This window comes from Dermacentor variabilis, chromosome 6 (genome assembly GCF_050947875.1).
Source record: "Dermacentor variabilis isolate Ectoservices chromosome 6, ASM5094787v1, whole genome shotgun sequence".
Taxonomy (NCBI): Eukaryota; Metazoa; Arthropoda; class Arachnida; order Ixodida; family Ixodidae; genus Dermacentor; species Dermacentor variabilis.
The window spans coordinates 183,224,382-183,248,622 of NC_134573.1; the positions used below are offsets into that span (position 1 = coordinate 183,224,382).

Here is a 24,241-nt window from a genome sequence, read left to right on the forward strand (position 1 = left end):
GGTGCGTATCTCTTTTCCTACACGCGTGATCGCTGCCATCTTGGTCTAGTTGGAAAGAGGAGCCTTTCTTCTCCAATTTTCCGCCAAGAGCGATTCGACTGGCTCGTCGGTGACATTAAAATCCAGGAAGGAAAAGAAGTTCGGACGCGCGATCCTATTCGTAGACTAGCGCGTGTGATCAGAAACGTGTGCTGTGGTTGGCTGCGCGAGGGTCCTGTCATCTGCTCCATTCTGCAGGCGACGCGACGGCGCGTCTCGTAGGTTTGTGACGAATGTGCAACGATGACCGATCCACCGGAAAAATTCGCTAGGAGGCACAACTACGGCAAAAAGAAGTAGCGATCAGCTTAAAACTTTCAAATGCGTTCCATTCCTTCGGAGAACATCGATAATCGTCCGTATCGTCCGCCGCCAACCATAAGTGATGTTGAAACCGCGAACGATGCCGAAGTAAGTAAGCCTAGCCAGCTTGCCTACGAGTGAATGTGTTCCAGACAGCGGCCGCGTTCGGTGTGACACTGCAATGTTTCAGCCTGCAGATTTGCTGCGGAGGGAGATGAATGCTCAAAAAAAACTTCCAAGTTCTTGCGTCAACACCAGCGACAAAGCGGAAGTTGAATTTGCTCACTCGCGCCGACAGCACTGCAGCCGCACTAGTCGACGCTATCGTCAGTAGGACTCCATGAACGCACTAATCGTTTCTCAAGCGCAACGTGTGCGGCGGTAACCTCGCAGTAAGCAAAAGCGAACGGGAATATAGCAGTGCCATAAAGATCGTTATCACGTGCGCATGCTGCGGCGATATCGCGTCGGCGTGGAGCTCAACCCGCGTGAACGGCAACCTTGCCGCGCACGCGCGACACAAGCCACCGGGAATTGGCGAACGGCGCTAAACAATGTTTTTGGCACATTTGGGTGGCCGTGGTCACAGCAACTACATTCCTTGTGGCTTTTAGCCACTTTCACTGCAAAGTAGTGCAAAATTATTTCTGCCCTTTTGGTTAAAAGTGAATGTATTTCTTTTTTTCTCGTTTTCTCAAAACATTGATTTTTGATTTGCTGATTTGGGCTGATTTGCAGCAGCGATATCTGTGCCTTCAAGGCAGGTAGAGCCATAGTTTTTGTTGTGGCTTATTTGTAGCTGAGTGTGCAAAGTACACAATGGTAGGAACAGATATTGGAATTTATGCTTTAAAATTTTTCAGTTCTGCTTTAGATCAGACAGTAGGGAACTCACATTTGGAACAGTGGATATTGAATTGCTATAGAGTTACTAATATTAGTTATATCAAAAAGGTATTCCTTCCATTGTGTTCCCTATATATTCTAGTACTAGGCATGTGGCAATATGAATTTTTGTAGCGCAGGTATTGTTCTCTTGTTTCTGCAAATGATGAACAATGAATCTCATTTATGTTGAGAAGTAAATGGCCTATTGGAAAAATAATTACATATTTGAAATCATCACAAGAATCTTAATAAGGCTCCAAAGTTTCATTAATTTGATGAAAAAAATGAATAGTACATCAATAGCAGTGTCCCCCCTGAAAAGGACCGTTGTTGCGTTGTTAGTGTGGAGAGAAAGTGAATGTATTCCGCAGCTTTTCAAGCAGCTGCAAAGCGGAGGCAGCGAGGAAATCCCCATCCAGATTATTCCCTGGAGCCTTCTGAGCCATTGGTTAAGACAATTTCATGCATCCAGGATAATAAAATGCTTTTTTCACATGGTGGCTAGTTTTTTCCACTTTTCTCAACACACTTCTTTTGGTACTTAGCAATTTTTCGGGAGGCATAGTTACTTGCCTAATCATCCAATTTGAATAATTTTTGCTTTATCTGATAGCTAGGCTCCCAGGGAGTGCAGTAAGTCTATAATACCACATTTCTGCACCTTGAAACATACTGAAATTTTGAGGAAGGTGTGTGTGTGTGTGTGTGTGTGTGTATATATATATATATATATATTGCATGATTTGTTACAACTTTTAACTTTTGTAACTTTAGACAGAATAGAGGTAGAAACATGAGACATTGCTTACTGCACTCCTTGAACATTCAGGAATACTTTTACATATTTTTTACATTTCTTACTGCAAAAAAATTTCTGCCAGTCATACCGAAACATGGTAACAAGAAAAATTATATAAAATATTTTTCTCGTTATATATAGAAAAACTAATTACATATTTGCATCAAGCACATTAAATTACATATTACCCACAAATTTCATTCCTCTAACAGCAATATGAATAATGGTACAGTAGAACCCCGTTCATACGTTTTTCACCGGACCGAGAAAAAATAACGTAACAGCTGGGAAAACACAACAGTGAGGAAAGCTCCGAAAATGAATGAAAAAAGTGCAGCTTCAACTACAGACAATTTATTTCCACCCAGAGTGCGCTTAGAACTTAAAAATAAGTCTAGAATGGTGGCTTGCCGTTTGTTTCGCTTGCTAGAAATCACCACACGTTTCTCAATAGCCTGGAAGGCCGCATTGCTGTCAGCGTCGCTGTGAGGTGCGACGTACCTGCGGAGGAGGTCCAGAGCCGTGACGGCTTCTCCAAAGCTAGGATTTGGCAACTCCCCGGCATCATGCAGCTCGTGCTCTTCGTCGTCACCGCGCCAGGCAACGGCAACGGACGAATGAATATCCGCGGGAAACTTTGCCCTCTTTGGCGTAATCATGCTAACATGCTAACGTTTGTTTAGTATTGCTGCGGAGCGCGCGCGTCCGAGCAGCCCGGTTGCGCGCAGCGCTGTGTGGTTTCGCGAGAAATGTAAACAAGAGAGGAGAGCTGAGCCGATAGGCGGAGCAACGCCAACTTCCGGCTTCCCTTTAGCTATAGCTTCCCGAAGAGTGACGTCACGGCCTCTCCCGAGTTTCCTTCCTCCATGAGTCGACCCGTCCAATAAACCATGCAGTGACCGTAATCACAGTGATGATAGTGACAGCATTTTTCACGAATGGCCATTTAGTGGCGGCCTCTCGAACTGGCGTGCGGCTTCTTGTAGCCAGTTCCATAGCCAAGCCTTGCCAAGCCCGGTCAAAACTCGTCAAAAGCCAAAATGGCGGTTGGAGCGCGTTGCCTACTTTAGCCCAGGCGGGTTCGGGTCGCGACGCATCATGCAGGAACGTTTTCACAGCTACTACGTAACAGCGGGGTTCCTTATACATTGGATCCTATGGAAGCTATGCCGGGACCGGATGAAAGCGACGTAGCAGCCGGGAAAACGCAGCAGTGAGGAACGTAACAGCGGGGTTCTACTGTATTGCTCAAGGCCCAGGTCCCCCCTTAGATGCATGCGTTTAGGTTGGGACCGGAAGAAATTTTGAATAAAACGATATTTCGAGTAAAGTGATTTCGTTATAACGAGGGATTAGTGTACTTACGATCACCTGCCTCAGTCAACGAATGAAATTGCACATTGGGACAACTTTTTGGCAGGATTTTTCATGGCCATTCAGCAGACAAAGTAGTGGTGGAGCGAAAACTAAACGAGGAGACTGGCTTTTTCAAACAAGACCAAGATAGTTGGGGTCAGAAACTTAGAACGGCAACTGCGTGTCATGGAAAAAGGTCCTTTTTTGCGCGTTCATCAGTAATAACACAGCCCGCCAACGTGATATAAAATGCTATTACGATTAAAACAATGGTCCAAGATGAGTAATAATTTGAGAGATCATTCATCAGACACTGTAGAAAGCGAAAATAACATTATCACAAAAAGAAAGTTGTTTCCCCGTATTTTTGGTCTCCAAGACCGGTGTCCCCCATAAATGACAGTGCAGTGCCCGCCGATGCAGCAATGTGCGGACAGTATGGCCAGTGATCTCAGCCGGTGATCTCAGCTGGCACCTTGGAGCCGACTGTGAAGGACGAGGAAAATAAAGTTGGGAGGCGTGTGCTCGAGGCGCAAGCTCGGCAAGTGCAGTGTCGTTCTAAAAGCCTGCCACAATGGTCGCCGCAGCCATCGCTCTGCTCACCCCCTTCACCCTTCTACCGAAATACTGTATTTACACGACTGTAAGTCAACCCCCCCATATCGCATGACAGGAAAAAAAAAAAAAAAAAAAAAAAGAAAAGAAGAAGAGCCTACCCGAGGGTGCATTCGATGACGAAAATTTATTAGTAGCTGACATGATCACTGGACTACTCGTCTTCGCTAGTGCTGCCATCGTCATCCCTGCTACGGTCCCACAGCGCGTCGTCGCCCAGCGAAATTCCACATTTGGCAAATGACCGAACCACAACATATTGTGCAACAGCAGCCCACGCAGAATGCACCCAACTACACGCAGCCGTCAGGGAGGCTCTCTTTTGACAGGTCCGATTGGCGTAATTTCACAGTCTTCTGCCGCCAGCCACTCGTTGTACTCACAGCAGAGCAGGTCCTAAAAAGGCGAAGATCCGGGCTTGTTTCATGACCATGTCGCACTTCACTGGCAGGGACCGATCATGCATTTCAGCGACGTACGCCGCAAGCTGGGCCTACAGCTCCGGAAAGCGTGGGAAATTCCTCACTTGCCATGACAGGTGAAAATTTCGCTTCGCTGTAGTCGCCACTCTTGCACCACGTGTTCAGAAACATCGAACTTGCAGCCAGCTGCACAGTGATTTGTTTCTTCGGCATAAAGGATGGCAGCCCTCTTGAACGCTGCTGTGAACGAGTGCCGAATGATTAGCGGGCCTGGAGCAGTCATGACAACTGAAGAAGCATGGAAGTAGCATGTAGCCGGCAGTCAAGCCGAACGCATCAAACCAAAAACCCGTGAGCAGTGTCTGCTCTTTCATGAGCTACCAATACTCGCAGCAAGTGCCGCCGTTCTGATGGCGCCGGCATGAATGGAACAGCGGCACTTCCATCAACTGTCGACACCACCCCATGAGTGTTGTGTGCACTGTAAAACTCTCAAAAATGATGAAAAACCCTTCTGAAAAGCAAACAAACACGCGGGATAGCGAAAAGCTACTGGTACGGTCATAGAGCAAGAATAAAATTGTAACTACGTTATAGCTCCCATTGGTCTCGCTTTTTTAGCGGTGCCATGTTTTGGTTTCGATTGTAAGTCGACCCCACCCCCCCTTCAGATTTTCAAATTTAAGAAAATGGGTAGACTTACAGTCGTGCAAACACGGTAAGTGAGTGTAGATGTGATGGCTCTTGGGTCACCGTCACGTACTCCTACAGGGGTGACCTGATTGAATGTGCCTTTCACCAAGCGACACACTGCCATGGTTAACTGGTCGGAGCCACAGTTCAGTCCACCACTACTGCCATTCCGATCCAGTCACGTCTGCGCGTGGTTCGCCCAGTTTGAGGCAGCCTTGGAACTGAACTTCATCATGATCCAGGGGTTCATGACCCCCCTAGACATCTTGCCACTGGATCTCCAACTCCATCTTCGCCTGGCCTGCGCCCTTATGATCAGCTACAACAGGCTATGCTCCACTTGTATGGCACTAGGCACTGCCCGCTTCCCGACGTTGACTACAGTAGAACCCCGCTGTTACGCTCCTCACTACTACGTTTTCCCGGCTGCTACGTCGTTTTCATCCGGTCCCGGCATAGCTTCCATAGGATCCAATGTATAAGGAACACCGCTGTTACGTAGTAGTTGTGAAAACGTTCCCGCATGATGCGTCGCAACACGAACCCGCCTGGGCTAAAGTACGCAACACGCTCCAACCGCCATTTTGGCTTTCGACGAGTTTTGACTGGGCTTGGCTATGGAACTGGCTGCAAGAAGCCGCACGCCAGTTCGAGAGGCCGCCACTAGGTGGCCATTTGTGAAAAATGCTCTTACTATCATCACTGTGATTACGGTCACCGCATGGTTTGTTGGACGGGTCGACTCACGGAGGAAGGAAACTCAGGAGAGGCCCTGACATCACTCTTTGTGAAGCTATAGCTAAAGGGAAGCCGGAAGTTGGCGTTGCTCATGGCATTGCTCATAGCGTTGCTCCGCCTATCGGGCCAGCTCTCCTCTCTTGTTTACATTTCTCGCGAAACCACGCTGCGCTGCGCGCAACCGGGCTGCTCGGACGCGCGCGCTCCGCAGCAATACTAAACAATCGTTAGCACGTTAGCATGATTACGCCAAAGAGGGCGAAATTTCCAGCGGATATTCCTTCGTCCGTTGCCATTGCCGTGGCGCGGTGACGTCGAGGAGCACGAGCCGCATGATGCCGGGGAGTTGTCAAATCCTAGCTTTGGAGAAGCCGTCGCGGCTCTGGACGTCCCCCGCACGTACGTCGCACCTCACAGCGACGCTGACAGCAATGCGCTATTGAGAAAAGTGTGGCGATTTCTAGCGAGCGAAAGAAACGGCAAGCCACCATTTAGACTTTCTTCAAGTTCTAAGCGCACTCTGTGGAAATAAATTGTCTATAGTTGAAGCTGCACTTTTTTCATTCATTTTCGGAGCTTTCCTCACTATTGCGTTTTCCCGGCTGTTACGTTTTTTTTCCTCGGTCCGCTGAAAAACGTATGAACGGAGTTCCACTGTACTTGGTACGCGACACTGCTCCGCAAACACAGAAACAGCAATGCTGGAATGTTTCGTGCCTATCCGTGCCTTTAAGAAAAGCCTTTATTCTTACATTTACCACCGCGCATAAGACTGTGTTTGCCACATGCCTTCACAACTGTAGTCGCCATACCTGATAGCGTCAGTAGTGATCGCGGTTTCATCCACAACTGTTGCAGCAAACAGTTGTACCAGTTTGAGTTGGTGCAATGCTGACACTGAGGATGAAGAGTCCCTGCTATATCGCGATGGACAGACAATCAATTGACGACCAGCTCATTGGTGAAAATTAATCGGGATATGCATGCGGTAGTGAGAGGCGAGTATCAGATTAAGGCGCACACCACGGCCGCGCTGCAGGAGTCGATCAGTCACGAAGTGATGAGAATTGCAGCTTTCACACTGCTTTTACGCAAAACAGCATTCATTCAGCAAATAAAAGTATCATGAAGTCCGAATGATCGACTTGTACTGTATATAGAAGTGCTCCCTTCAAATGACAGGAGCAGCTACTCAAATGACAGGAGCAGCTACTCAAATGACAGGAGCATCTACTCACCGCATTGTCACACACCCCAACTCGCACTACGCAGGAACTGCAGCAATACTTATGCGCTTAAAAACGCGACGCTCAAAATGCATATATCCCCAGCAGCTGGTCAAAGATATGACACAGGAAATTCATGCATCCGCAAATGGGGACTTGTTTTTACAAAGGTACAGGCACTGTATGCTGTTATTTTCGCTGGTTATATGCAAAAGTATGATCTCTTTCCAGTGTGTTGTAAGTAGAGAAATATGCAGAAAAATATGTATTTGGTTCTTTATGAATCTTCAAACTTCAGCCTAAGCGAATATCAATAGTATACTTGATTGGACATAAGAAAATTTAAGATATTTGCACAAGCCTAATAATATGCACTAGGTTTCTAACAAGAAAAATGTAGCATAGCTCTAATTCTCGCAATCAGGAATGAATGAAACCAGCAGTATTTACACTAAAAAAATTCTCCAGAATGCCCTAACATGTGACCTAACTTGTTGCCACTAGCTTAAGGGGGGACACGGCTCTTTGCGACAAAAAAAATCGATTTTTTGAAAACGAAATTTTCGATACCTACAGCTAATATTCCTTTAATTCACCAAGTTTCGAATCTCAGGGAAGAGTATTTCGTCCGCAATATCAGTTTATAACATCACTGTGAGCTGAATTCCACGCAAGAACCGCCCTTTTTATCGCGGCGTGTAGCTCTCTTTCTACGCGCGCGATCACAGCCATCTTGGTCTCGTTGGAAAGAGGAGCCTTCCTTCATTAATTTCCCGCCAAAAAGGACTCCAGTGTTAAGTCGGTACGCCAGTGACGTTGAAATCTGGGGAGGGAAAAAAGCCAGAACGCGCGATTTGATTCGTTGACTAGCGCACGTGACCAAAAGCGCGTGCTGTGGTTGGCTGCGCGAGGTTCCCATCGTCTGCTCCACTCCGCAGGCGACGCGACGGCACGTCTCGTAGGTTTGTTGGCACATGACGAACGATGTCCGATCCACCGAGGAAGTTCGCCACGAGGCACAAGTTCGGCAAAAAGAAGAAGCGATCCGCCTATAACTTTCAAAAGCGCTCCATTCCTTCTGAAAGCATCGAGAGTAGCTAGCATTCACCAAGTTTCGAATCTCAGGGAAGAGTATTTCGTCCGCAATATCAGTTTATAACATCACTGTGAGCTGAATTCCACGCAAGAACCGCCCTTTTTATCGCGGCGTGTAGCTCTCTTTCTACGCGCGCGATCGCAGCCATCTTGGTCTCGTTGGAAAGAGGAGCCTTCCTTCATTAATTTCCCGCCAAAAAGGACTCCAGTGTCAAGTCGGTACGCCAGTGACGTTGAAATCTGGGGAGGGAAAAAAGCCAGAACGCGCGATTTGATTCGTTGACTAGCGCACGTGACCAAAAGCGTGTGCTGTGGTTGGCTGCGCGAGGTTCCCATCGTCTGCTCCACTCCGCAGGCGACGCGACGGCGCGTCTCGTAGGTTTGTTGGCACATGACGAACAATGTCCGATCCACCGAGGAAGTTCGCCACGAGGCACAAGTTCGGCAAAAAGAAGAAGCGATCCGCCTATAACTTTCAAAAGCGCTCCATTCCTTCTGAAAGCATCGAGAGTAGCTAGCCGCCAACCGCAAATGATGCCGAAGCCACGGACGATGGCGAAGTAGGCCTAGCCAGCTCACAAATGCACAAATGAGTGAAATCGTTACGGACAGCGGCCGCGTTCCGCGTCGTGACACTGCAATGTTGCAGCGTGTGGATTCGTTGCAGAGGGAGATGAATGCTCAAATCAAGTTCTTGCGTCAACGCCAGCAACAAAGCGGGTGTTGGATTTGCTAACTCGCGCCGACGGCGTTGCAGCCGTGCCAGTCGACGCCGAGGCAGGCTTCGCTATCCTCAGTAGGACTCAGTGAACGCACTGATGTCGTTTGTCAAGTGCAAGGTGTGTGGCGGCAGCGTCACAGGAGGCAAAAGCGAACGGTAATCTGGCCTCGCCATAAAGATCGTTATCACGTGCGCATGTTGCGGCGATATCGCGTCGGCGTGGAGCTCGACCCGCGTGAATGACAACCTTGCCGCGCGCGCGATGCAAGCCACCGGGAATCGGCGAAAGGCGCTAAACGATGTTTTTGCCGCATTTGGGTGGCCGTGGTCAGAGCGACTACATTCCTGGTGGCTTTTAGCCACTTTCACTGCAAAATAATGCAAAATTATTTCTGTACTTTTGATTAAAAGTGAATGTATTCCTTTTTTCTCGTTTTCACAAAACACCGACTTTTGACTTGTTGCTGATTTGCCGCGGCGATATTTCTGCCTTCAAAGCAGACAGAGCCATAATTTTTGTTGTGGCTTGTAGCTGAGTGTGCAAAGTACACAATGGTAGGGTCAGATTTTGGAATTTATGCTTTAAAAATTTTCAATTATGCTTTAAATCAGACAGTAGGGCAGCCACAATTCGAACAGTAATGATTCAATTGCTATAAAATTACTAATATTTGATGTATCAAAATAGTATTCCTACCATTGTGTTTCTTATGTTTTCTAGTACCCAGCCTATGTGCCCAATATGAATTTCGTAGCGCATTTCTTCCCCTATTGTTTCTGCAAATTATGAACAATGAATTTCATTTATCTTCAGAATTAAATGGCCTATTGGAAAAATAATTACATATTTGAAATCAGCACAAAAGTCTTAAAAAGAATGGAAAGTTTCATGAATATTGATGGAAAACATCATGAACATTATTTGAAAAACAGTGTCCCCCCTTAACCCATACATATGATTTTTTGAATCAGCTTTCCTAATCAAAGACCAGAAGTCTGGCTCTGACGGTGGGCTGCTGTGAATGCTGCAAACAAAATGTTGGTTTTGTATCTGATTCCACAGTGCAGGCAATATTCAAATCAAATTTCTTTAAAAAGAAAATAAATAAATAAAAATAAAGAAATAAAAAAGCTATGCACTGGAATCAGGTGATTACTGTAATCATTCTTTGTGTTCCCAGGGTAGACCAAAAATAGGCATTCTTCGGTCGTAGGTGATATGTGTGCCATGCATTCCCTGCCCCCTCGTGCCGCCAAGACACACACACTGCAGCCACTGGGATCACAAATGGGGTCACCACTGCAGTTAGGCACGTTTGCACCTTCCAGTCAAGCTTTAATGATGTGATGAGGGACAATTTTCGGATCAAACCCACAGAACTTTCGGCCCACAGAAGTGTATGAAACCTTCTGTAGGGATCGAGCCAACCAAAATAATATATTCAGCCGGAATTAAATTAATGAAAGTCTACTTTATATGCCGAGAACAAATATTGGATAAAAAGAAGCTATTTTCACGTGAGCCGTGATATCAATATTAGCCCCGAGAAGTTTTGATTGGGAGCGCTCCCTCTTGCACATGACGTCTGCTAGGGGATTATTCACCAATGTGACCGTTCATGTGCGGTTTCAATCATCTCGAACAAGCGAATGCAGCAAGGACAGCTCACCTGGAGGAAGTGGAATGCTGAACTGGGGTACGGGTGGGGGCACCATGGCCACAGCGGTGGGGGCCCCTGGCGCTGGTGGGAAAGCCACTGCCATCATGGCTTCTGTTGATGCTGCCTGCTGCTGTTGTTGTACCAAGTCAAGCATCATGGGCGCAAGCGGCTCACCTGTGCCACGCTGCCGTTCCTGACCGGCATATTTCTCTGCAGGACAACCACGAGGAAATGCTGCATCAGCCACCCATCACAATCAGTCCTAAGCTTAGGACTGCAGACAATTTGGCTAGTTGGTGTTGCATATTGATCATTACACTGTGAAAAAAAAAAGTCGCTCACTATCAATTGAGGATTTATTGAGACCTTGTGCATGTGCAAGCAATTCGGAGGAATCGGGCACCGGACAATTTCAAGTGTCTGTCTTGTCAAGACAAAAGAATTTGTCAAACGCTGCCATGACCGGTATAACATGCACTGCAGACTATTACCGTATTTACTCGAATTTAGGCCGACCTCAATTTTAAGCCGACCCCCTAAAGTCCAAAGCCAACAAAAAAAATTACCTTGAATGTACGCCGAACAAAAAAACCGAGGACAGCGTTCACAAAATGAAAACAGCATTTATTGAATCTGAACTTGCAGAGCTCATTCGGCGTCGGCGTCGCTGCTAGACTCGTCGCTGTGTTCCTTGTCACTGTCACCTTCTAACAGTGCACTATCTTCGGTACCGTCAAGCGCATTAGATATGCTGCACTTTTTAAAGGCGCGTACAATCAAAGTACCTGGGATGTCGTCCCACGCTGCAGCTACCCAGCCCGCCAGCTGCGATAGCGATGCACATTTGACGCGGCCCATTGCTGTTAGCATGTGGTCTTTGTCAGTCAACCAGTCCGTGTAGCAGTTCCGCAGACGATCCTTGAAAGGTTTGTTGATGCAGACATCAAGTGGCTGCAACTGGCCCGTCATGCCGCCCGGTATGACAGCGTGGTCCATGTTGACTTGGGCGAGCGCAGCCTTCACATTGTCAGTCAAGTGCCCACGGTAAGAGTCGACAACAAGGAGCGAGTTCTTTGTCAAAAGGGCTCCTGGACCGTCGGTACACAATCTTAACCCATTCTTCCACCATCGCACCCGTCATCCACTCGTTCTCATTTGCCCGCACAATGACATTTCTTGGGAAAGTTTCTCGAGCAGGCAGTGTCTTCCTTTTAAATATCATATAAGGAGGGAGTTTATGTCCATCAGCTGTACAGAACAGTATCACAGTTGCGCACTGCTTCTCGTAGCCTGCAGAGCGCATGTTCACCTCCTTGGCATTCTTTTCATTCATGGTGTACGCCACTGGCATATCAAAATACACAGCTGTCTGGTCGGCGTTGTTTGATTTGGCCAAGGTTGTAGCCTGCCGCTTCTCTCTTTCGCAGCATGTAGCGCTGAAAAGCTAGCAGCTTTTCTTCGAAATCATTTGGCAGCTTCTGGGTGATTGAAGTGCGACGTCGGAGGCTGAAGCCGAAGCCCTTCATGAATTGAAGCCAGCCGGGGCTGGCTTTGAAATCCTTTGGCATTAAGCCTCGCTTTCTCGAAAGTTCCCTAGCTTTCGCTTGGAGCACTTCTGTTGTCACTGGAAGGGCAGCTGCTCTCTGCGTCCGAACAAAGTCGGCCAAAACTGTCTCCACTTCGTGGTGACGGCCTTTCTTTGGTCTGCTAAACGCCATCCTCGTTGCGGCGCACGCAAAAAGCTGCTCTCGTTGTGCCCTCCAACGACGGCCGTTTTTCTCGTCGACGCCGAAGTCCCGCAAGGCTTGAAGGTTCGATGATGCCTCTGCGGCTATCACAACTTTTCCGTTGAAAGCGGCACTGAAGTGGCATCTGCTTGGTGCCATCGCGATAATACCACGCTGCACACCGATACGGCCAACACGACACAGGTCAAAATAGCGACCTCACTTGTGTACGGTTGGCTACTGGCATGGCTAGTAGCGGCTGCGATACTAACTTTTGTGGATGGCACTAGCTATGCACCATATTTAGCAGTTTCAATGAAAAACTGGCGCGTTTTTTAAGAACCTCGAATCTAAGCCGACCCTAGAGTTTGGAATATGATTATTTGAAAAAAAAAAAAAAACTATTGGCCTAGACTCGAATAAATACGGTAAATGATGTCCAAAATATTTCTCTTTTACCACAGCACCTTCGTTCCTGCACAGCAGGTGTGATTTGGTATGCTGATATCATAACTGAAATTAGTTTTGTGCAACCTATCATAGTTTTCGAGTTACAACAATTGACAGCCTCTAATGGTCATCCCCAAATGAATTAATTACACACATTCGCCAAGATTTTCACATCCGCGTATTTGCAAAGGCCCATTCTGTGCAGTAAAGAAATAAATGCCAAAATGAGCATAAAAATATTTTTTTGACTTTCGATGTGTATTGTCTAACGACTTTTGCAAAAGATCGATTACAATTTTTTTTTACAAGGCACAGTTAAAAATGGACAGTTTTATTGCACTCGTCAATGTTTCAGGATCTAAATGTGAAAGACATACCGTATTTACACGATTGTAAGTCGACCCCCCTATATCGCTCGACCGGGGGAAAAAAAAAAAAAAAAAAAACCCGAGGGCGCATTCGATAACGAAAATTTATTAGTAGCTGACATGGTCATTGGACTACTCGTCTTCACTAGTGCTGCCATCGTCAAGGTTGCTGCGGTCCCACAGCGCGTCGTGGTCCAGCGAAATTTCAAATTTGGCAAACGACCGCACGAGGACATCTTGCAGAACAGCAGCCCACGCCAAATGCACCCAACCACACGCAGCCGTCAGGGAGGCTCTTTTGACAGGTCCAGTTGGCGTAATTTCGCAGTCTTCTGCCGCCAGCCACTCGTTGTACTCGCGGCGGAGAAGGTCCTTAAAGATCCAGGCTTGTTTCATGACCATGTCGCACTTGACTGGCAGGGACCGATCGTGCATTTCAGCGACGTAGGCCGCAAGCTTAGCCTACAGCTCTGGAAAGCGTCCAGACTTCGGCATGTGGGAAATTCCTCACTTGCCGTCACAGGTAAAAATTTCGCTTCGCTGCAGTTGCCACTCTCGCACCACCTGTTCAGAAGTATCGAACTTCTGGCCGGCTGTGCAGTGATTTGTTTCTTCGGCGTAAAGGATAATAATAATAATATTTGGGGTTTTACGTGCCAAAACCACTTTCTGATTATGAGGCACGCCGTAGTGGAGGACTCCGGAATTCGGCGTAAAGGATGGCAGCCCTCTTAAATACTGCTGTGAACGAGTGCCGAATAATTAGTGGGCCTGGAGCACTCATGACTGAGGAAGCATAGAAGTAGCACGTAGCTGCCAGTCAAGTGGAACACGTCAAACCAATGCCTTTCGTCAAACTATAAAGAAAGCCAAGCGCAACAGGCAAAGAGAAACCCGCGAGCAGTGCTCTTCCATGAACTACCAATACTCCCCGCAAGCGCCGCCATTCTGAGAGTGCCGCCGCGAATGGAACAGCGGCGCTTCCATCAACTATCGACACCCCCTCATGAGTGTTGTGTGCACTGTAAAACTCTAAAAAATGTTTAGAAACCCTTCCAAAAAGCGAACAAACACGCTGGAAAGCGAAAAGCTACGGGTAGGGCCATAGATCAAACATAAAATTCTAACTACGTTGTAGCTCCCGTTGGTCTCGCTTTTTGGGCGGTACCATGTTTTGGTTTCGAATGTAAGTTGACCCCCCAACTTCAGATTTTCAAATTTAAAAAAAAGTGGTCGACTTACAATCGTGTAAATACGGCAGTCATTGATGCGTGACTGCTTGGCGCGGTAGTTAGTCGCACCGTTGGCTGCGCCCTGCAGTCTGCTTACAGTGCGGAGCAATTCACTGTTACCGCCGCGGATCACGGAGGCACGGAAAAATCACGGAGGCCATGATTTAAACTGACGTATTATCCGGGTATGGGCATGCTGGCTGTTCAAATTATCCAGCAAAATTTGCATGCAAACTGTTGGGACCGCCGAAAACCTTCGAATTACGCGGGATTTTGAATAAACTGAGTTTGAATTAACGAGGTTTTACTGTATTTACTCGCATAATGATCGCACCCCTGAATTTTGTCGTCAAAATTCGATTTTCGTTCTATCCCATGTAATGATCGCACCTCGAACTTGTCGCAGCGATGTGTCGTGTGCCGATTCTAGTTAATGATGATCGCGCTTACCATCTGTCAAATGCTCCGCGAACGACTATGCGGAAGACATACCAAGCGTTCTGCACACACCCAACATTCTTAAGCAGATGCCCCATTTATTCCTTCTATCACTTTCCGCACTTCCACACACACACACACAAAAAAAAAAAAAGAAGAAGAAGAAGAAGAAAAGAAAAAGAAAAAAAAAGAGAAAAAAAGAAGAAAAGAAAAAAAAGCCAAACTCGCCTTCGCTTTATTATTTGTAGGCTTCATAATGCTTTTGGTCAACAACAACAAAAACAAAATGCACCTTTCGATTCTTCTTGTCTGCACTCGTGGGCATGCAACAAATGGCGAGCGGCAACGATAGTGGCCACGTTTACACTGATACGTTAGAAGTGTACCCTATTCATACGCCTACGCTCATAACGGAGCTAAGATATTCGCCCACCCTTAGCGGAAACGTGCGGTATTAGGATAGCAGTGAAGACAAATGCCACAGTTTCGGCATTTGTCGGATGGGTGCAAAATGTGAAAACACCCGTATGTTTAGATTTGGTGCACTTTAAACACCCCAGGTGGTGCAAATTTTCGGAGTCCCCCACTATGGCATGCCTCATAATCAGATCGTGATTTTGGCATGTAAAACCCCCCATAATCTAATAACCTAATCTAAGTTTTAACGTGGAAGCGTTCATTAACGGCGCAGCGACATCAAGCAAAAATAAAAAAACAGTAATCACCCTAAAACTGCACTAAACAAAGCGCCACTGCTTATCTTCTCCGTCGAACAGCTGTGATCAACAGCCAGCGTTGCTCTTGCTCGTGAAGCAGCACTGGCAACTAAGTGGGTGCCTGGTGATCTTTGTACGTTTCAAAGCACCCAACTACGGAAAGTTTTCCCAAGACACCGCTAAAAGCTGACGGAAGCATTAAATCCCGATCAAGAATGCAAACACGACAGCATGCGCATAGGCACAGACAGGAACAGTGCTTGTCCAAGCCCGACGCTTCTCAGCCTTGGCGACAGGCGGCGTTGTCAGCGCTTTGCGCATGGCGTATAGTCTGACATTATTGGTGCACGGGCGAGCGTCGCTCGAAGCGGGGCGCGTCAGAGTCTGCTGGTCCCATCCAGTTACGCTGGCTGCGCCTGTGTGTTGAACCTTCGGTCTAACTATGGACACTGTTGTTCTCACCAAGGTGATGTAATGTGTACGTGCGCTCGCGCTACGTCAGACCATATTTAGCCCGTCTGCTCCCGCAGTCGAGCGACGCCGGAGGTGGTCCCAATGGCGTGTTAGGCCTAGTCCCCCGTAGTGCTCCTGGTAACAGCCGCATTTCATCAACGCTTTGACCCAACGCTACCATTCTACAGCCGGAATTCTTGTGGCGTATTGACAGTGAAGCTCAAGGAAAACTTCCAAGCATTAGCGTCAACTCCTGCTACGGACTAAAATCAGAATTACTAGATCGCATTGACATCGCTGTCGGGGAAAACGAGCTGGCTACGTCTGCTGAGCATGCGTCAGCTGAAAACTTGCAGCGGGTGCTCAGAAAGCACCACTGTAGTGACACTAGCCAGACACACTATATTCCTGGAGGCTACTAATAAAATAGGACGATTTTTGTGCTGCCCAATTATAAAAGTAAGCTCATTTTGTTTTTTCAAGTTTTCTGAGAGTCTCATTTTCGGTGTTTTTTATAAGCTTGCCGAAGCACTCTCTCGGTTTTCAGGGCACAAAGAACCATAATTTTAACAGTGGCATGTAGCTACATGTGTGTACTACACAACGCTAGGTGCGGATTTAATTTCGCTTTTGCAAATTTTAAAATCTGGCTACTATTTGGACCACATGATGCCATGTCTGGAGATCGAAAGTTGCTGTAAAATTCACAAAACCTACAATAAAAGTAAAGTAATTCTACAGTTGTGTTGCTTAAGTTATTTTATTTATTTCATATTGCAGACATAGTTCAGGTCCAAGCAGGGTGTAGTATCTGTAGTACACTTTGTAGTATCAAGCCATATGTCTTTATAAACATTCTGGCTGATACTCTTTTTACAATTGTTCTGATAAACAATAGGTGATTAATTTTAATTATATCTGGAACCACTCAGTCAATTTAAAAAGTAATTATATTTTTGAAATCAGCATGAGAAACTCTGGGTGACAATTTTATTAAAAACTGCTCACACGCGGCGAACTCCGCGCCGACGCGGCATCACCGCTATTTGCACATGAGCTGACTATCTCTATAGGGAGACCGCAGTTACGTTCACCTTTGCCCACTGCTGCATCTCAACTTGCGTTTTACACAAGATGGCAGAGCATTTATAGAATTGCAGCTTACGATAACGAAGCGCGTCTACATTGCATCTGAGCCAGCCGCGGCCGCATCACTGTGAGCAAAAAAATCTGATTTTCGCTTAGTAGCCGGCTTTGAAGCAAAGTCTTGTTGTTTCTCTTGTGCCTTCACTTTCTCCATATCATCGGGTTGCATTAGTAGCACTGGAATGCGACATGAACACTGGCCGCTGCCAAAAGTGCTTTCATCTGCTAAGCCTATTCCACAGTCACAAGGGGAGACTCCGGCGGGGCGTGGCACGGGTAGCAAACTATTGCTGGCATCTTCCAAAGCTATTGTTCACTTTCTAAAGTTAAAAAATCCTCTTTTCTTCGTCTGTTTGCCGAATTTATGGCTTGTGGCAAACTGAATTTGATGTTTCATGCTGAGTTTCGCACACCCAAGCAGACGACGGCGAAAATCCACCAATGGCATGGCATTATTACGGTCAAGTGCCTCAGTTGACAAATGGAATTGCGCATGGGGACAACTTTTCACTGGCTTTTTCTTCATAGCCGTTCACCGCACAGAGTAGCAGTGGCGCGAAAACTAAACAATAAGAGTTGCTGTCTCAAACAAGAGCAAAATGGCTGCAATTGGAAACTTAGACCGGCAACTGTGCATCACGGAAAAAAGCCCTTTTTTACGGCTTTGTCAGTAAAGATAAAGCTCGCCGACGCGATATAAAACACTATTATAACCAAAATATTGATCCAAGATGCGTGAAAAGTTATGGGATAATGCATCAGACATTCTAGAATTAAAAAAGAATGTTTTAAAAAAAGTGATTTTTCTGTGATTTTTCGGTCTCTAAGACCCGTGTCCGCCGGGCTTAAAGGGACACTAAAGGCTGATACTAAGTCAACATTGACTGCTTAAATACCATTCCAGAAACCTTGCAACCCTTGTTTCGTGCCAAGATTTAGTTCACGATAAAATTGCATGTGAAGGGTCCGAATACATTTATCGCAATTCAAATCTCCCGTCACCCAACCGGAGGATTGGTGACATTGCATATGCCATACACCATGACCCCCCTTTGCTGCCATCAGTACCGACGGCAGTACCGAGTCAAGACAGAGCCGTGGATTCGCTGCTGCAGCTGCTTTTTGGTCATGTGGTGTATACCATTCGGGCATCCCACGACATGACATGGAAGTTGCACAAACTGCAAGTAGCAAAGACTTCGAGTTTCATGAGCCAGCAAAACATGTGCAGCACTATGTGATAACGAAACCACTGAAACGCAAAAGCGTGGGTGGTGTGGAGCCAAGCGAAAACAAGACCTCTGAAAACAACCGCCCGCGTCGTTGTCAAGGGTAATTTCAATGAATTCTTTTTTCTAAAAAGGAAATAGAACCGGACAAGTAGCATTGATAACACAATACAAGCATGTTTTTTTGCGACGAGTGGTTGAGTATTAGTCACAGAATTTAACTGAGGACTGCTTTCGTCATCAGGCAGCAAGTACTTGAATGTCCCGGAGGCGTCTCTAATCACGTCCTGCATTTAGCTCAATTTCTTCATTATTAAGGCTCTGTTTGCAATAACATTGATGCCTGAGAGATTCTCAATCACTAATTTATCACTTTAGCTTAGCTTAATGTTTGCATTTAGTGTGTCTTTAAGCTGATCTAAGCCTAATAAATATCTCTTTTTCTTTAGAGTTTTTCAGACTTAGATTTTTCAGACCATTTTTTGGTCCCAGCGAAGTCTAGAAAATCGGTCGGCGACTGTACCGTATTTACAAGATTGTAAGTCGACCCCCCCATATCGCTTGACCGGAGAAAAAAAAAAAAAAAAAAAAAAAATTAGAGCATACCCGAGGGCGCATTCGATAACGAAAATTTATTAGTAGCTGACATGGTCACTGGGATACTCGTCTTTACTAGTGCTGCCATCGTCATCGTTGCTGCGGTCCCACAGCGCGTCGTGGTCCAGCGAAATTTCAAATTTGGCAAACGACCGCACCAGGACATCTTGCAGAACAGCAGCCCACGCCAAATGCACCCAACCACACGCAGCCATCAGGGAGGCTCTTTTGACAGGTCCGGTTGGCGTAATTTCGCAGTCTTCTGCTGCCAGCCACTCGTACTCACGGCGGAGCAGAACCTTAAAATTAAGGCGAAGGTCCGGGCTTGTTTCGTGACCACGTTGCTCTTCAATGGCAGGGACCGATCACGCATTTCAGCGACGTACGCTGCAAGCTTAGCCTACAGCTCCGGAAAGCGTCCAAACTTCGGCACGTGGGAAATTTCTCACTTGCCATCACAGGGTGAAAATTTCGCTTCGCTGCAGTCGCCACGCTCGCACCACCCGTTTAGAAACATCGAAATTGCGGCCGGCTGCGCAGTGATTTGTTTCTTCGGCGCAAAGGATGGCAGCCCTCTTGAACGCTGCTGTGAACGAGTGCCGAACGATTAGTGGGCCTGGAGCACTCATGACGACTGGGGAAGCATAGAAGTAGCACGTAGCCGGCAGTCAAGTGGAACGCGTCAAAGAGTTGGTCAAACCAATACCAATGCCTTTAAACAGAGAAAGAGAAACCCGCGAGCGGTGTCTGCTCTTCCATGAACTACTGATACTCCCCGCAAGCGCCGCCGTTCTGAGGGTGCCGCCGCAAATGGGAACAGCGGCGCTTCCATCAACTATGGACACCTCCCCCCCCCGTGAATGTTGCATGCACTGTAAGACTCTAAAAAATGTTGAAAAACCCTTCCGAAATGCGAACACGCGGGATAGCGAAAAGATACGGGTAGGGCCATAGAGCAAACATAAAATTGTAACTACGTTGTAGCTCCTGTTGGTATCGCTTTTTATTGGCGGGGCCATGTTTTAGTTTCGATTGTAAGTCGACCCCCCAACTTCAGACTTTCAAATTTAAAAAAAGGGGTCGACGTACAATTGTGTAAATACGGTACTTAGAACCTAAACATAACAAAGTGTTTATACACAATTTCAATATAATGAAATATCACTGCCTTCATGAAGAAATACTGAGACAATAAATGGGAACTTCCATGGACACAGAAGGTCAAATGCTTTAATTACAAGCGGCTGCTTGTGAATGGACCTCTCAAATCGTGTGCCCATAAGACTAAAGGCATAAATATAGTCCGAAGTAATGTGTGCGCGCACACGCTACGTTACGTTGGCGAAAACAACTCCTGCTATAGTCCGACGCACTGCAGTGCCGACGTAACCGGCGGCTGTCAGCGCGCCCCAACGGGTTCGGCGCAAATTCGGCTCCTGCACCATTCGCGCGCCGGCGCCGCCGACCGCGTCGACCCACAATGCACTGCGCGCGAAGAAAAAAGGCGCCAACACAACTCCGCAGACGGCGCGCGACTTGGCGAGCGTTCTGCGCATACTCCGAAGATAGCAGCCGACGGCGCGCGCGTTGTAGTATAGAGGGGATGGCATCTCGGCTTGCACAATGCAGCCGACGTAGCGTGACTGACCGCGAGTGACGCTCGCCCGCGCGCCGATAACGTCAGATTATAAACGTGCCTTAAGAGCGACACCCAAAGTGAAGCAGTGTCATGTGACGTATGAAGTCCACCTGCATTAAGATCCTATTGCGACCCATGCACTATATGCTTTATGCAAGTTAAAGTGTGCGAGCGTAGGCCAAGAAGGATGGCGTTGATGAGTGCCATGTTCCTACACAAGCAAGGGGAAAGGGAGCAGGCCACATGGCTGAACGCATATCATATATTTACGCGCATAACCTGCTATCATGTATAACCCACCCCCAATTACAACAGCCTGGAAAGAAAAAAAAAAAATCTGCGCAAATAATGTGTAGAAATAACTGCACACAACGCCAAATTGGCTAAATACAGTGGAAGCCCGTTCATACGTTTTTCACTGGACAGAGGGAAAAAAACGTAACAGCCGGGAAAACGCAACAGTGAGGAAAGCTCCGAAAATGAATGAAAAAAGTGCAGCTTTAACTACAGACAATTTATTTCCACAGAGTGCGCTTAGGACTTAAAAAGAGTCTAGAATGGTGGCTTGCCGTTTCTTTCGCTCGCTAGAAATCACCACACGTTTCTCAATAGCCTGGAAGGCCGCGTTGCTGTCAGCGTCGCTGTGAGGTGCGACGTACCTGCGGAGGAGGTCCAGAGCCGCGACGGCTTCTCCAAAGCTAGGATTCGGCAACTCCTCGGCATCATGCGGCTTGTGCTCCTCGTCGTCACCGCGCCAGGCAACGGCAACGGACGAATGAATATCCGCGGGAAATTTTGCCCTCTTTGGCATAATCATGCTAACGTGCTAACGTTTGTTTAGTATTGCTGCGGAGCGCGTGCGTCCGAGCAGCCCGGTTGCGCGCAGCGTGGTTTCGCGAGAAATGTAAACAAGGGAGGAGAGCTGGCCCGATAGACAGAGCAACGCCAACTTCCGGCTTCTCTTTAGCTATAGCTTCCCGAAGAGTGACGTCAGGGCCTCTCCTGAGTTTCCTTCCTCCGTGAGTCGACCCGCCCAACAAACCATGCGGTGACCGTAATTACAGTGATGATATTCAGAGCATTTTTCACGAATGGCCACCTAGTGGCGGCCTTTCGAACTGGCGTGCGGCTCCTTGCAGCCAGTTCAATAGCCAAGCCCGGCCAAGCCCAGTCAAAACTCGTCAAAAGCCAAAATGGCGGTTGGAGCGTGTTGCTTGCTTTAGCCCAGGCGGGTTCGGGTTGCGACCCATCATGCGGGAACGTTTTCACAGCTACTACGTAACAGCGGGGTTCCTTATACATTGGATTCTATGGAAGCTATGCCGGGACCGGATGAAAGCGACGTAGCAGCCGGGAAAACGCAGCAGTGAGGAACGTAACAGCAGGGTTATACTGTATGCAGATTTCAACGACTTCATTACATCAAGGTGCAATGACGGTATTTTCATGGCCGATGCAACTTTACAATGAGGTTCTACTGCACTAAGGGTATACATGTGCTGTTCTGTTTCATGATGCCCTGCTAGCAAATAAAAATTCAAAGAAGAAGCCACCACCACCTTTTAGGTTGTCAGACAGAGAATCCTTGTCGATCACACCCCCTTCTTCCAAGGCCAGCAAGTTCACATCTGCAGGTAGCTTGTCGAGTGGAATGTAGCTCACACCCAGGTCCACCTCCCAGAAGTCTTTCAGTTCTTTGCCCTTCACACCTTTGCCTGGTGCCCACGCCATCTGCACAAAAAAGTGCCAGCTTTAGACACTTCTCCTTGAATATCAGTTATCCCTTATTTACTAGTACTTGTTTGACGGCCATTGACACATTACAGAATTTGAATACTTCAGCATTGCAAAACCATGTTTAGTTCTCCACAGCACTGACAAGAAAGCAGCTGAGATTCTATTCAAATAAGCTGTTCCTCTAGGTACAAGCACTACAAAATTTGACAAGGATCTTTTTAGCGAATGACTCATCTATGAATAAGTTTGGTTTTAGGCAGCACATTAAACTGTTTTTAACCCTTTAACTCACAAGAAAGACTAGGCCTAGAAAGTATTTACTGCTTCATTTCTTTTTTATAATGCTGAAATACACACCAGTTGAAATTTTGAAGAGTTTCTCTAAAAACCGAGCGAGATATAGTAGGTCAAAAATATTGTTGACCAGCTGCTTGAAGGTCAATGTACGGTAAAAAAATGGTGTTTGGTACTTGCTTTGGCAAAGGCAATGCATGTTCTTGAGTTTGCACAATGAAAAGTGGAAACACTACGTTTTAACCGATGCATACGCAATAAGCTGGTACGGTTTATGCGGATACAAAACACATTATGTTCAATGGCCGCTGAGTCGGGGATCTGACTTTACTACTTTCAAAATGAAACTACTGTTTAAGTGGGTACGATTTAACGAGGTTTTACTGTAGTTCTTGCTCCATTGTTCCCAGAAACAATGCTAATTAATATGAGTTAACTTTAGAACTAATTGGCATATTTGGAATCAGCATAAAAACTGAACAAGACTGCAGTTTCACTAAATTTGATAAATGGGGTCTTAATGAAGGTCAGAATACCCCTTCCCCCCTTAAAAGCGTTTCCGTGGTCACTGAGTTAGACATGTTCATGCTTTTGTGTGCATGACACCATGCTTGTTAATTTAGTTAGTAAGCAAATGTGGTAAAGTTTATACGGGCGATAAGAATACTATCTTTACTTTTCATATAGCTCTCTACTAATTTTTTTATTTATCTTAACTTTAGTGCGTTGTGAGTAAATTTTTGTTTTTTCCAAATAAGAGAAAGTTGTATTTCTCTATGAAAGAATGAGTTGCGCGGTACTGTAAAGGACTTGTTTTTAGGCTTTAGGTCACAGCAAACGGGTACGCGTTACAATTGAGGGTGCATTAGAATCGAGTAAATTCAGTGAGCATGTGTTAGATACTATAATGAGACATCATGAGCTATGGTTATTGCTTTAAAATCTTCTAAGAACTGACCAAAAATTGACGTTTTCTATGGGAGATGACATGTGCTCGACAACCGTCCCCTAAGCCCCGCCAAGACACGCGCTGTCACTAAAAGGGTCGCTATATTAGGGTCCCGGTAGAGATCAAGCGTGTGCGTGCTGACTGGTTCATTTTGAATTATCTGGTCAAGGCCAATTTAGAATAGAAAATAACAAAAGTTTGAGCCCATAGAAATGCACAGGCACTGGCAGGGACCTTTGGTATGGATCCAATGAACTGAAAAATCAAATTTATTAAAGTCGCATTAACAGAAGTAGACTGTACAGCCTCTGTCTAACTGAATTTACTTTCATTAATAAAAAAAATTAATTATGCTCAGAGTCCATTTTTCTAAGTTGAACTATAAGTATCATACACATTTGCGCAAGAGCAAGGAGAAACGCACCTTGATGAGGCTTCCCTGCAACTTTAGATTCTTTAGTTTTTGCAATGCCCGAAAAGCATCTTGCCTGCGGTCCATACACACATAGGCACAGCCACGAGGAGGAATCATCTGCAAAAAAAAAAAAAAAAAAGTAGAAGAAGAAGAAGAAAAGAGAGAAATGTTCATTCACACCAAGATGCAAGGTGAGATCAAGTGTTTTCATACTAGGTTAAAATGCTTTATTATTTATGGTTTACAAATTCACTGTACAATGCATTCTACTAGTACTAACCTATTGGGCTTGAAC

At 46.4% G+C, this 24,241-nt stretch overlaps 1 protein-coding gene across 4 annotated transcripts in view; it reads right to left on the minus strand.

The window, feature by feature from the left end:
* Positions 1-24,241, minus strand: part of Isha (Insulator su(Hw) mRNA adaptor) — a 150,473-nt gene that overhangs the window by 33,483 nt on the left and 92,749 nt on the right. For 3 of the 4 annotated variants that reach the window (XM_075697021.1, XM_075697022.1, XM_075697018.1), the window contains 3 exons: positions 23,956-24,063; positions 22,111-22,282; positions 10,566-10,790 (listed from right to left, as the gene is read on the minus strand). In XM_075697021.1, coding sequence (XP_075553136.1) covers positions 10,566-10,790; positions 22,111-22,282; positions 23,956-24,063 — 505 coding nt within the window. The remainder of the gene's footprint in view (positions 1-10,565; positions 10,791-22,110; positions 22,283-23,955; positions 24,064-24,241) is intronic. The other variant, XM_075697020.1, reaches the window with a different exon arrangement.